This window comes from Sturnira hondurensis, unplaced genomic scaffold (assembly GCF_014824575.4).
Source record: "Sturnira hondurensis isolate 20B ecotype Veracruz unplaced genomic scaffold, ASM1482457v3 Scaffold0007406, whole genome shotgun sequence".
Classification (NCBI taxonomy): domain Eukaryota; kingdom Metazoa; phylum Chordata; class Mammalia; order Chiroptera; family Phyllostomidae; genus Sturnira; species Sturnira hondurensis.
The window spans coordinates 5,146,388-5,160,537 of NW_028080037.1; the positions used below are offsets into that span (position 1 = coordinate 5,146,388).

The 14,150-nt window shown below is 38.9% G+C and overlaps 1 protein-coding gene across 8 annotated transcripts in view; it reads right to left on the reverse strand.

The window, feature by feature from the left end:
- The window catches only part of ATXN2 (ataxin 2), a 100,914-nt gene that overhangs the window by 36,976 nt on the left and 49,788 nt on the right, over positions 1-14,150 (reverse strand). For 5 of the 8 annotated variants that reach the window (XM_037052103.1, XM_037052102.1, XM_037052096.1 and 2 more), the window contains exons 6-10: positions 11,829-11,843; positions 8,883-9,007; positions 3,074-3,165; positions 2,383-2,580; positions 622-800 (exon numbers count right to left, since the gene is read on the reverse strand). In XM_037052103.1, the coding sequence (XP_036907998.1) occupies positions 622-800; positions 2,383-2,580; positions 3,074-3,165; positions 8,883-9,007; positions 11,829-11,843 (609 nt within the window). The remainder of the gene's footprint in view (positions 1-621; positions 801-2,382; positions 2,581-3,073; positions 3,166-8,882; positions 9,008-11,828; positions 11,844-14,150) is intronic. The other 3 variants (XM_037052098.1, XM_037052101.1, XM_037052099.1) reach the window with 1 other exon arrangement.

Genomic DNA, 14,150 nt, shown 5'->3' on the forward strand with positions numbered 1-14,150 from the left:
AAGTTTCTTTTACTTAAGCTAAACTACAACATCCACAATTACACTGAGAGTTGTTTTTATTGTTTTTTTAAGCACATTTGACTCTTCACTTTCTTCACAAGACTCTTAGTGTGGCTCGTGTTAGAAGGCCCCTCTAAACTTTCCTGAAGCAAGCAGAATGTAAATGTATAAGCACACATAAATAAAAATAAACCTGTATTAATACTGAGTGTTCCACACAGGTTAGAATTTTCCATTTAAATTTTGTGTAAATAATTTTATCAACAAGTATTTTTAAAATTGAGAACATACCCAGTTTCCAATTTCTTTATATGTGGAGGATTTTTTTAATTTTATTTTTTTGCCAAGTGAAGACATTTGCCAATGTCTTTGGTTGAATTTAGCACCTTATCTTAATACATGAGTAGTATATCATGTTAAATACATTCCAGTGACTTATACAAATTTTTACTAATTTTAGTAATTATTCACCAGGTAAACTTAAATTAATTTTTGAAGTGAAAACTACGTCACAGAAATCATTAAAGGTGTGCACATTCTTATCGTTATGTAAACTTGTAAATATTTAAAAAGCTGTATATTTGATCAATGACATTTGACAAATGTGGTCAAAATACTTGCCTCCATTAACTACTCTTTGGTCTGAACCAGAATTCGGGTTGAAATCTGAAGTGTGAGAGGTGGATCTTGACGGCATGGAGCCCGATCCAGGCTGGCCCATACGCGGTGAATTCTGTCTCCCACTTCCCCAGGATATGACTTCTCTATTTCTTTGTCCAGGAGGAATATATTTATTTTCCCTGAAAATGAGAGATCCTCTAAATTATCTTATCCTAAGAGGTACCAGGCCAATGAAACAAACCTTAAAGTAATTTAGGAAGAAGGGAATTCTTATTATAAAACGGCTAACCACCAACCCAACGGCCTCACTCCCAGAACACCTCTGTCTTCCACTTTGCCCTGAGTTCTAGCCGCCTGCCTCCCCTTTCCCTCAGACTCTCCTTCCTAAGCACAAACTTCAACAGATGTGTGTTCGTTCTAATCCACTTGGCCTCTTATATGGCTGATTCTATCAGTCATGGTCTATCTTCCTGAAACTTTCTTCTACCTTGACTTTCTCTTTGTTTCCTCTGAGATCTATTCATGGGTTTTCATGCTTTGATAGCAGCAATGCTAGTGAATCCCAAATCCTCACTGCCCAGTCTCAGCATCTCCCAATGAACACTTTAATTCAAATCACTAGACTCTAAGCTATGAGTGTCCTAAAACAAGATTTGTATCTTACTCTAACAGGTACACAGCAGATGCCTTTGCAACACATTTGTGAATAAATAAACAAAAGAGCCGTTAGACCCTCAAGTGCAATAAATTGCAAGAATGGCCCCGGCTAGTGTGGCTCAGTGGATTGAGCACAGGCCTGTGAATCAAAGGTTCCATTCCCAGTCGGGGCACATGCCTGGGTTACAGGCCAGGTCAGCTCCCCAGTAGGGGGCAGGTGAGAGACAACCACACACTGATGTTTCTCTCCCTCCCTTCCCCTCTCTCTAAAAATAAATAAATAAAATCTTTTAAAAAATTGCACAAATGGACTCACTGTATTTCCCCTCAAACTTGCTCCATGTTTTCTAGCTCCATTACCAGTACAACCATCAGTTTACTCAGCTATCAAATAAACCTCAGGGTCACCCCTGGTTTTTCTAACCATGCTATTGCTACCCCTGGTCCAGCTGGTTACCAGGTCCTCCCCCTTGCACAATTTCAAAACATTAACTATCTCCATGTTTCAGCCAGTTCTCAAAGCCCCAGGGTTTCTTTAGGTAATCCCCTGCCTACAGGGGCTCTTTCTTTCACGATGAAATGCAAAGTCCTTTGCTACCTCTGTCCCTATCACCAGTGTCCACCATCACACTGTTGACACTCACCCTGTATTCCAGAAACACGAAACACTAGCCTTTTCCTCAGCTGGTGGGGTTCTCTCCCACATCTTTTCACCATGTGAGGAATTCTTCTCTCTTATTTCTCTTTGAGTGACAGACTCACTACCCTATCACAAAATGTCACTTCCTCTGACCCTACAGGTCCTGCCAGTTCCTCTGTACACCAGACGTGCCTGGTACTCTGAACACACCTCTAATCTAAATGAGCTCTTCTAGACCCCAGCTTACTCACAGTGTATATCCAACACTTGGCTTCACAGAGCTGAGGCTCCCAAAGTATTTTCCAAGATTACTATAATCTTTTCTTTAATAGAGCCTTAAACCAATTCCATCTGCAGTCTCTACCTAAGCTACATTAAAGGAAGATGAAATATAATAATACACCTTGTCACACAGACCTTGAGTTGTGTATCCAAAATACTGCATCATGATTTCCTTTAAATACCTAGTGTTTATGCTGTGACCCTCGCGTTCACTGGAATTTCTCTGAACTGCTGTGTACTTCTCTTCTTCACTTCTCTCATCATTTTCCAGGGCCACCCGGGCTTTGTACTGGGCACTTGATTCAATTTCTTCTGCTAATTGGTTTGCTCTTGCTTCTCGTTTTAAAAATTCTTCTGAGTTATCCCTTTCTAAGGGCACCCTAAAACATGGGAGGGGAGGGAAAAAAAGCAAAGTGAGTGTTTTAAAGTCACAGTTTACATATCTGTCACAATCAACTGTTAAGGGAAATTTAGAGTTTGAAATAAAACTCTGGTAAAACTGTAAGAGAGTTACAGTGATCTATTTATTTGTAAATAAAAATTTGAATTATGTTGTTAATCTTTTCTCTAGAAGAATATAACATTTTCAAATCTGGTAAAATTGACTATTCCCCCATAACCTCTACACTTGAATATTTAGTTTTTACAATTTAAAAATCTAACAAAAATAAAAATATCCTCAAAGCATATATTTATAGTACAGGTAAACTACATTTATTCTGTTTCAATGGGAATTTATCAACTTAGGCAGTAATAGGATAATGCTTTCACAGAACTGTTTAATTTAAAATCCAACAGAAACATTTACTCAACATCATAATTTGATGATAAAGAAATGCACTAAATACATAAAACCAAACTGTTTAAACTTACGTATATGAAGATAAACTGCTATCATATGTAGACACTACACCATAGTTTTCTTCATTATATCGAAACATATCATTGGGATCCCATCCATTAGACTAGAAAAAAAATGAAGCCCATTTTTCAAAATGACAAAATATTTGTCTTCTTTAATTCAGTTATAATCAATATCTGCATTAACAATATCATACTACACCAGCACAATCTAGCAAATTTAAAATGTAGGCAAAATACTCTTAAAAAAATTTTTTTTTGGCCCTGGCCAGTGTGTTCAGTGGATTGAGTACAGGTCTGCGAACCAAAAGGTCACTGGTTCAATTCCTAGTCAGGTCACATGCCTGGATTGTAGGCCAGGTCCCCAGGAAGGGGCAAACAAGAGGCAACCACACACTGCTCTTTCTCTTTCTCTCCCTCTCCCTAAAAATAAATAAATAAAACCTTTTAAAAATGACTTTTTGTTTTGTTTTGTTTAGAGAGAGGAGAAGAGAGGGAGAAAGACAGGAAGAGAAACATCAATCAGTAGCCTCTTACATGTGTCCTGATCTGGGAATGAACCCACAACTCAGGCATGTGCCCTGAACAGAAACTGAACTGTTGACCTTTTGATTTGGGGGATGATGGCCAACCAACAGATCGATACTGGTCAAGACTAGAAATGTTTTAAGGAAAAACTTTTCTTCTACATCAACCCCTACAAGCTGGTAAATAACTATATAAAATAATTATTTGAGAGGTTGTCAATAAGAGTTTAGAATATTTGCTACTTCATAAAATATGAGCCTTTAGGTCAGGATTCTCTCCTTTCCCTATTCCCTTACAGCCATCTTTCTTTTTTCTTTTTGAGAGTAAAGCAAGTTTTACTCAGGTAGAGAAAAAGAAAAGAAGCCAGGAAACAGGGACCGTTTGAAAAAAAAGAGAAAAGTACGCATCCAAGTGTACGCAGACCAACTCAAGAGCGAGTTGTGGACTTTCGGCCAAGATGGAGGCATAGGTAGACAACTATGTCTCCTCGCACAACCAAAATTAAGGACAACAAAAATTTAGAAACAAAAAACACTAGAACTGAACTGTATGGAAGTCTGACATCCATTCCTCCAGACCGGTAAGAGGGGCAGAGTTGGTGGCCAGGGGAGAGAGGTCAGGGCTGAAAAAAGCGGTGGCTGGCAAACCCAGGGGTACGGGAGGCAACTGGCAGACCCTGGGTGTGGGGTGGCAAGGGGCAGACCCAGTGAGGCGCACAAGGTGGCTGGCTGACCTCAGATGCACATTCACATGCAGATAAATCAGACGAAAACGGGCAGCGAAACAGACCACACAACCCAGGGCCCCAGGAAATAAAGCCTAAAAGCACCCATTAAAAAAACTTGTGGGGACTGAGGTGCCAGGAGAGACTCCCAGCCTCACAGGAAAGTTCGATGGAGACACCCCACAGGGTCCTAGAACGGACACAAGCCCACCTACCCGGGAATCAGCACCAGAAGGGCCCAGTTTGCTTGTGGGAGGCAGGAGAAGGAACTAAAATCCGAGAGAGAGAGCTGAGCAAGTGCCATTGTTCCCTCTCTAACCGCCACCCCCACCCCAACATACACACACACAGCATCAGAACCCAGCTACTGGGTTACCCTGCTGCCCTAGTGATCACCTAAGGCTCCGCCTCTCATACATAACAGGTGGGACCAGAGGGGAAAAAAAATAAAAAATAAAAAATAAAATAAAAATAAAATAAAAAAAATAAAAATAAAATAAAAAATAAAAATAAAAAAATAAAAAAAATTTTTTTAAAAATAAAATATAAAATAAAAAAGGCTCAAATGGAAAAACAGATCAAAGCCCCAGAGCCAATACAGCTAAGTGACCAAGAGATAGCCAACTTATCACATGCACAATTCAAACCACTGGTGATCAGGATGCTCCCAGAACTGGTTGATTTTGATCACAAACTAGATGAAAAACTGAAGGCTACACTAAGTGAAATGAAGGAAAATGTACAGAAAGCCAATAGTGATGGGAAGGAAACTGGGACTCGAATCAAGGGAGTGGACCTGAAAGAAGAAAGAAACAACCACACAGAAAAGAATGAAGAAACAAGAATTCAAAAAAACAAAAAACAAACCAAAAAAAAACACGAGGAGAGGCTTAGGAACCTCCAGGACATTTAAACGTTCCAACATCCGAATTACAGGGGTTCTAGAAGGGGAAGAGCGACAAGTGGAAAACTTACTTGAACAAATAATAAAGGAAAACTTCCCCAATCTGGCAAAGGCAATAGACTTCCAGGAAGTCCAGGAAGCTCAGAGAGTCCCAAAGAAGGTAGACCCAAGGAGGAACACACCAAGGCACATCATAATTACATTACCCAAGATTAAAATGAAGGAGAGAATTCTAGAGGCAGCAAGAGATAAGGGGACAGTCACCTATAAAAGAGTTCCCATCAGACTGTCAACTGATTTCTCCAAAGAGACCTTACAGGCAAGAAGGGGCTGGAAAGAAGTATTCCAAGTCATGAAAAACAAGGACCTACATCCAAGATTGCTCTATCCAGCAAAGCTTTCATTTAGAATGGAAGGGCAGATAAAGTGCTTCTCAGATAAGGTCAAGTTCAAGGAGTTCATCATCACCAAGCCCTTATTATATGAAATGTGAAAGGGACTTATCTAAGAAAAAGAAGACAAGGTACAAAGAACAAGCAGCATAGATGGTAGGTAGAAAATAGATGGGGGAGGTCAAGAATAGAGTGCAAAATGTAGAAGCTAAAGAACTTATGACACATGGACATGAACTAAAGGGGGGAATGTAGGGGAGCAAATGGGACAACTGTAATAGCATAATCAATAAAATATATATATTTAAAATTATTTATTTATTTATCTTTAGAGGGGAAGGGGAGGAGAGAAGGAGAGAAATATCAACGTATGGTTGCCTTTCCTGAGTCCCCTGGGAACTGGCCTGCAACCCAGTCATGTGCCCTGACTGGGAATCAAACTGTGATCGTGTGGTTCGCAGGCCCGCGCTCAATCCACTGAGCTACACCGGCCAGGGCTTAATAAAATTTTTTTTTTTTTTAAAGTGAGTTTTGCCCCGATGGCCATCTTTCTATAGGGTATTTACTGGAAATCTTCTTGAGGTGACTGATCAGCAGGTCTGTGTGAGACAAGTGGTGTTTTCGGATAGCCAAAAACACTCCCAGTGTTCGGGGGAAGGAAGGTTCTAAAGCTTTATCACTGCACCACTGCTTCGAGGTGGAGCATGGTACTCGATCCCTGCCACTGCCCCCCTTCTGGGCATGCTCAAAGGGAAAGCAGCATGACAGAGTGAACAAGTAACCACTGTACAAAGCCATGAGAGCTAGGTCTGAGAACTAGCTTTTGCCGTAAGTAGCTGTGGGTCCTTAACAATGAGGTTCTAGAGCTTGGTGCTCTAATCCATAATCTCAGTATACATAAGTCTAAAATTCTATGAGGAGGCTACCATTCTTTAAGGCTAAACTATATATATTTTCAACTACATTCTTTAATCTATAAGAATCAACGAATCAGGGGCAGAGGCAGGAAAAATCTTCATTGGTGAACATTAATGTCTCGGTAGTCACTACTCTCTATTACCATACTCTTAGGACTGTAAGACACACTGGACCATAAGCTATACCCAGGTTTTAGAGGAGGAAAATAGGGGAAAAAATTTTGAAGCAAAAAATGCAGTAAAATATTTAATAACCCGAGGCCTGCTCCACTGCTGCCCCCCACCACAGCAAGCCAGGTAAGCTACATTTGGAGTGCAAGATGCATTCCCCCTTTCCTCCCAAATTTGGGGGGAAAGTGTGTCTTATAGTCTGAGAAACATGGTACTTCGACTCCTCTTTTAAAGCCTGACTGATGGAAAAGGCCAGATACAATACTCAATCATGATCCATCTCAAAGAGAGAACACAGAATCACCCAAGCAACGTGGATGGCAATGGTAACAATGAATCTTGCCTCTAAGTCAACCATCAACTCTGGGTTCTTCTGTGCTAATCCAGATAAAACTGTAATGTAATTCCACCACTACCACAACCCTTTAGTCCTAACACATGGACAGGGAATCAGCTACCTATGGAGGCTTTAAAATTACTTAAGTAATATGTATTTCATGTAACAAATCTCAACTGTGCAGAAAGACATCCAACAAAGTTAATGTCTTCCAATCTCAGCATGCATAACCACTATGAATAACTTTTTGGGCTTATCTAGACAGACTCTATGTATATATAAGAATATAATCAGCTCTCCTAAAAATTTCAAATAGGATCTTCTTGTTCTAAAACTTGCTTTTTCTTTAAGTCTTGCATATCTTTCCACATCAGAATACTATTCTTTTTAGTGGACATACAGTATTTCAATTGAACAGAGGTACAATAAATGTACTTAACCTATACCCTTCTAATGAACAGTGAGGATGTAACCAATTTTTCACTATCAGAAATGGCTACCAAAAAAATCCTCATACATAATTATTTTAACATCTTCTGAATATATTAGGGAAAAATAGATTCTCAGAGGTATAACTGCTAAACAAAGTGTATGTGTATTTTAAATTTTGATAGATAATTGCTTAAATGCTCTCTAGAAAGCATCTACCAATTTTTCTGCCTATCATCAAAAAAAAAAAAAAAAAAAGAGTGCCTGCCTGCCTGCTTGCCTGGCCAGGTAGCCCAGTTGGTTAGTGTCATCCCAACATGTTGAGGTTACAGGTTTGATCCCCAGTCAGGGCACATACGAGAATCAACCAATGAATGAAGGAATGGGTGGGGCAGCAAATTAGTGGTGTTTTTTTCCTCTCTAAAATCAATTAAAAAAAAAAAAAGGAGTGCCTGCTTCTCCATACCCTCCAAACAGGTGATGTGCTACACAGGCCTCAGAACCTTCAACATGAGGTTATATTTGCTCCTTTAAAGTCTGAAAATTAATAATGATGTGCTGCCTACATTACATCCAAATAATGTTGTTTCCTATGTATTTATGACTGAACAATGACTTAAACGATAGAACAGATTTGTTATAAAGACCTCTCCGTAACATTCCATGGAAGAGTCTTCATCCAATTTAAATTTTGATAACTAAACACTCATTTTTGGCAAAAGATTTTGCTTTCTATCTCTACAGTTTAGAAAATTAATTTACAGAATCTTTAAGATAGAGTCTTTATTAAGCATTTGATTTACAGACGATATGTTATAGGAAAAGTAAAAATATTTGCCAAGAGGCTTTTAAAAACAGATTTTTGTGGAGAATAATCCTAATTTAAGACCAAGAAATTTACCTGTTGCTTTAATTCTAATGTTCCCTACCTATATACCTTAATCATAGGCTTCCTCAGAGAAGCCTAAAGGTATACGTGGACCTCACCTAAGATCGACAGACGAGACCCCACACCACTCGCCTTGGGTTGCCTTATTGGGGCGGAGTACTCAAAGCAAAACAGGGTGGCATTTCTAGTTCCCCTGGTTTCCTATTTAAATTTGTAAGTTGCTTATTATGACTCACTTTAAAAACAGAGAAATAAGTTGTAAGCATCCCAAAGAAACATTTTTTCTTTCTTTTTTTAAGCACCTGAAACTATTTCTCTAAAACATTTCTCTTTTTATATCCATTTTTCTGTATATACTGCCCTGAGGTGGGGAAGGGGGAAATAGAGATGACAGTCTTATGTACACAATAAAACTGCTTTAAATATACTTACAACAACAACAACAACATACTTAAGTTAAAACCAAGTGATAGGATGTCATACCACATCATGTGGCCATAGTCTGATACTAATTCAAACACATTACTTACAACGTCATTTTCCAAAGCTTCTAGTTCCTCATTAGCAGTGAGTTCCCCTGAATCCCAGGGTTCTAGGTCCTTCTCTTTGTGCTCACCATTCACTTTAGCACTGATTGCAGAATCAGTAAAAGCATCTGTAAAGGATATTTTTGGTTTAAAGATCATACAACCAACTGGACAATGGACTACCATACATACAAATTATCAACAAAGAAAAAATATCAACAACGATGTATGCTTATAAATAATTATGAAAAGGGAATTTCTAATACAGAAAAAAATAATACTCATTAACAATATGCTTTCAGATGTTTAATGCTCCTAATACTATAGCTTTCAAAAAACTTAACTGGCATCATAGATAATTATTAATGAGGGTATACATTCTCATATAATTTTAAGCCACATAAAATGTTTCTTATGTATTCACAAGTCATTAAGTTATATCAAAACGAGTTACTCTGTGTTTTAGAAGTTATCTGGAAAATTTCTATACATTCACCTAAAACAAGACCTCTTGTTTAATGAACCCAATACTTAAGAGATACCCTCAGAGCTCCTGCAGCCAGACCCAAGGATTTTTAACTTTCTGAACATACATCTATATGCAAGGATTAGTACCCTACCATACTCTTGCCATCAGTAACTGAAGCTGTTCTAAATGACAGACACCATTCCTCCCTATAGCCACCCTGTTACAAAATGCAGGCCCTGCAGTGTTGGTGTCCCCAAAAGTTACAGGCAGCAGGCCTATCAACTCTTTCTCACTTGTGCCCTCTTCTCTCTTATCGTTACTGAGGACAACTACAACTAGCTTGTGAAAACCATGGAGCATCACTATGTTCAACTGATAGGCATTATCTATAGCTATAGCTATCCTGCAAAGAAAAATTTCCTCTAGTTGGGGGGTTAGGATCCAGCTAATCAAGGTCCACTTGGGCAATGTTAGCATTAGAGAATGGTCTGGAGATAAACGCTTGCACTTCAATGACTGGTTCCACAGGGTCTTGTCTAGCACAGGGCTAGGCACTGACACTTCTGCTCATCTGGCTCTGCTATCGAGGACTGGCTCCCAGCCGCTGGCTGTGCCCCCACCCTGACTGCAGTCTGCCACCAAGGAGGAGAAGGCAGGGAACAATTGACACCTGTGTCTTCTTCAAAAGAGCCATTTCCGGAGGGGTTTCTGATGTGGCACTGCTTCTGTGACTATCACCTGCTCCTTAGTGGGCTAAGTGATGCCAAAAGAAGAAATTCAAGCCAGGGATTTTAGGGGTGGCACCTCAAATCTAACCAGCCCTTTCCTCCTCTTACCCTAAACTAGGGGTACATGGTGTGCACAGGTGTGCACACACACCAGGGAATAAAAGCATAGTTGTACCACTGGGCTTAGACGCCTGCTCTACCAGCAGCACACCCCTACTGCTAGCAACTGTACCAAACGAGAGGGCACAGAGGACAGTCCCCAGAGCAGCACGCCTCAGCTGGAGTGGGGTGCAGCCGTCACGGAGGACGACTGCATTTGGAGCAGCTTTCTAAGCAGTTGAGACGGGCTGACGCCGTCATGATGCCACCTTCAGATGAAAGCCTCTGACGGTCCTAAGAACTTGGCTTTACAAGACACTTGCCTGCGCCAAGCCCTACTCTGTATCATCTTAAAGTTATACAAATTCTTGGTAAAAATTAATTTTGCCATGTGTATTTTTAAGAATGTGAAATGCTCCAAGGAAACATCAAATAGTAACTTACATTAGGAAGCTAAAATTCCCTATTCTAATTTTTACAACACTAGAACAGACAATTAGGCTACAGGAAAATTCCAAACCAGTCATGTTATTTTCTGCAAAAAGCAACAGGATTATTAATTTATAGTTAACATCCTGTTAATGTTTTAATCACACTAATTTTTGAAAAGCATCTATTTATGTGAATAAAGCATATATTTAGGTGGAAATCCAGCATTAAAAATAGCAGTTTTTATTCACAAAACTAAAGCTTAAAGCAGCAACAGATTTTTTTCAGAGAGCTACATAAATGGACTTTTTCTCACTGCAGGTATGTATGTCTATGTATGGCAAAGTGGTCAGGAAAGACTAGAAACAGCCGATTCTGACATAAAATTGAGAGACTGAAATATACAAAAATAGCCTAAATAACTTTTATTATTGATATTATTCTAAACAAAACATAGAGGCTCCCTCAGTGGGAGCCAAGGTGAAAAAACAAGCCTCACTGAACTAAGTTTTATTCTGCTGATCACAGTTTAGGTTGTAGTAAGAGGCCATTTATTCAGTAACTTACTTATTTCAATACTAAATTTTTATCTTAAATCTTCCATTTACAATATCAAACTTATAAAAGGAACACATAGACTATTTACACGTTTAGCATTATGGTCTTCTTTCAAGACAGAAATGGGGGAAGGGAAAATGCAAAAGTGTTCTCTTAATAAGGAATGACATTCCTTTTAAAATTTCCCCCAAAGAAAAGTCTCTTGTTGATGATGAATAAAGAGTTTAGGGAACGATGTGCAGAAACAAAGTCAGCACAAAATTAGGCGACAGTATCAGGATGCTGGGGAACACCCTGCTCATAAATACTGTATTTCAGATCAGCACTGTGTCATTAGCTAGAAGGAAGCAAGGCCTGCTTATTCTATTCTCACTGTTACAATTATCCACTACTGTAAATTTTTAAAATGCTGTTTTATTAACAGCCACGTTTAGGTTTTTGAAAAACACGGTTGGTATTACATAGTGCAATGTTGTAGCCAGAATTTCTGCGAAGTTCAGAAAATCAACTGGGTGTAACCTAACTGCAATTGTGGGAATTTGCATGTTGATTTCCCAATGCCATATATCAGAGTGTATTAACTTTCCATTATCCTCTATGGTAAGAAACAAAAGCATTATAAAGGCAAGATGCAAGAATACAAAGTGACTGTTAGAAAAATGTTACCTGTTTCTGAAGGAACTACAGGTACAGAAAGAAAAAAAGAAAAACAATAAAAATTATCAGATGAAATAATAGATATAACTTCATCACGTGCTTCATTCCCTGCTTTATAAACATTCAATTTACAAAAATCTCTAAACTAGAAGGAAAAAAAGGTACAAGATTATCGGACTCCCTCCCCAAGTCCCCCTATTCTATCTACCCCCACACAGCACACGGGCTCTCAAAGCCTCCCTTCTTCCTGAACTTCTGATTCTGGGCAGAAACCCAGTCATTCTGGGCCAATGGAGCCACCTGGTGGTGATCAGAAAGAAATGTCTTAATCAATTCATGCCCCACCCCATGATTATCCCTCAGCCCCAAACTCAGGAAACAGGACAGGTGCTCTCCTCCCCAAGTTCCCCTCTTTTACTTCTCAGTCAATTATGACCCTGAAATAAGCAGAATTTTCTGAGAATATTTTAAAAAGCCAAAATAATGGTGAAATTAGATTAATTGCTAGTAATGTGCTATAAAATAAATATAAATTAAAACTAAAAAATTACATAACACCATCTGAAGCTTAAAAATCATTATTGGACTTAACATCAGAAACCCTCAAATATACTTCCAGAAAAGTCTTCACCAAAATTCTCAAACCATTTCCTCTCTCAATTAAATCTGCTTTTCTCAAACACTGAAATTTTAGATAAATAAAAAATGTCATTTCAATAGTTTTGTTCTGTTTTGACCAATTATTAATACTATGACTTTTTTTTCCAGTTCCCAGTCAGGGCACATGCCTGGCTGGGTTGCAGGCCAGTTCCCTGCAGGCCAACTCCCAGCAGGGGACTCACCAAAGGCAACCATACATTGATGTTTCTCTCCTCTCTCCTTTCCCCTCTAAAGATAAATAAATAAATAAATAAAATCTCTGGGGGGAAAAAAGTATTTTCTCATCATGTACCATGAGTCAGTTACATAAGGACCAATCCATACACAATAGAATCTCTGTTACAGTGGGTGCCAATGTGGCGACTGATTAGCATTTATTGGGTATCATTGGGTTTGGATGAGCTAGGGACTCAAATGTGACTAAGATACAATTACTGGCTTTTCCTGCAGGAGTTCCTAGGTACAGAAGAGTATATACAGATGTGAAGCACATCTTTTAGGATCCAATGTGAAAAGTGTAAGAACATAGTTCTGAGGAACAAAAGGCTATAGCTTTAAAAGCAACCGCTGATCAGGACTTCAAACACACAAGCAAGCCCTGGCCAGGTAGCTCAGTGCGTTAGCACGTCCTCCCAGTGCCCGGAGGTTGTGGGTTCAATCCCTAATCAAGGCACACACAAGAATCAACCAATGAATACATAAGTGGGTGGAACAACAAATTGATGTCTCTGTCTCTCCCCTACCCTCCTCTCTCTCTAAAATCAGTAATTAAAAAAAAAAAAGCAAGAATTAAGTAGGGAAAAGTGGCTGTAACACAGACTAGAGTAGCACTAAAAATAAAATTTCTCCAAATGTACACAAGCCCACAGATAAGATTACCTTTGTATTTTATATTCATCCGCTTTTATGAATTTTCACACCATAAGTGTATACTCAACCATGAATTTTATTATATAGATAATATTAAAGAACACAGTATTAAAGAACAGCATGAAGAAAAGGTGGGGATAATGAACACAGAGAGGGCCCAGGATGCGTGAGTAGAAACAAACCAACCCAGGCGACAAGTGGAGGCAATGCCCCCAGGCAGGAGGGGAAAAAAGGTAAGAGAGGACTGCGGAGAGCAAGGGGGTGGTGCACAGGCAGCCTCTAGATTAGGGACTCTTAAACCTTTTTTCTTTGATTCATGTACCCCACCAGCATTTTGGGGGAGCTGATGGATTTAATTGCATAAAATACACAGGAAATCAATTATATGAAACACAGTTATCAAAATCTAAAAAACCAAATTTGTGGCATAGTAATAAGTGCTTCTTTATTAGTCCAGTAAACAGTAAGATCTAACAGCAAATCTAATAAATACTGCAATTTTAAAGAGGCAACGAGCATACATATTATTTTGAGATATCTGTATCTATGCAAGTGAAATAAAATTAACTGAATTCTATAGGTGCTAGAGGTACAGACACTGCAAACACTACATTTGCTGCCCATATTAATAATGGAGAAAAATGCTAAATTTGAATTAAAGGTTAATAAAAATAAAAATTTAGTCTTTTCCCCCATCCAAGTTCACTGATGCGCTGAATCCACTTCACGAACCATTTGGGAATGCATGGATCCAGGTTAAGGACTCTGCCTACATGATCTAAAAGTAGGAGGAAAGAGCAT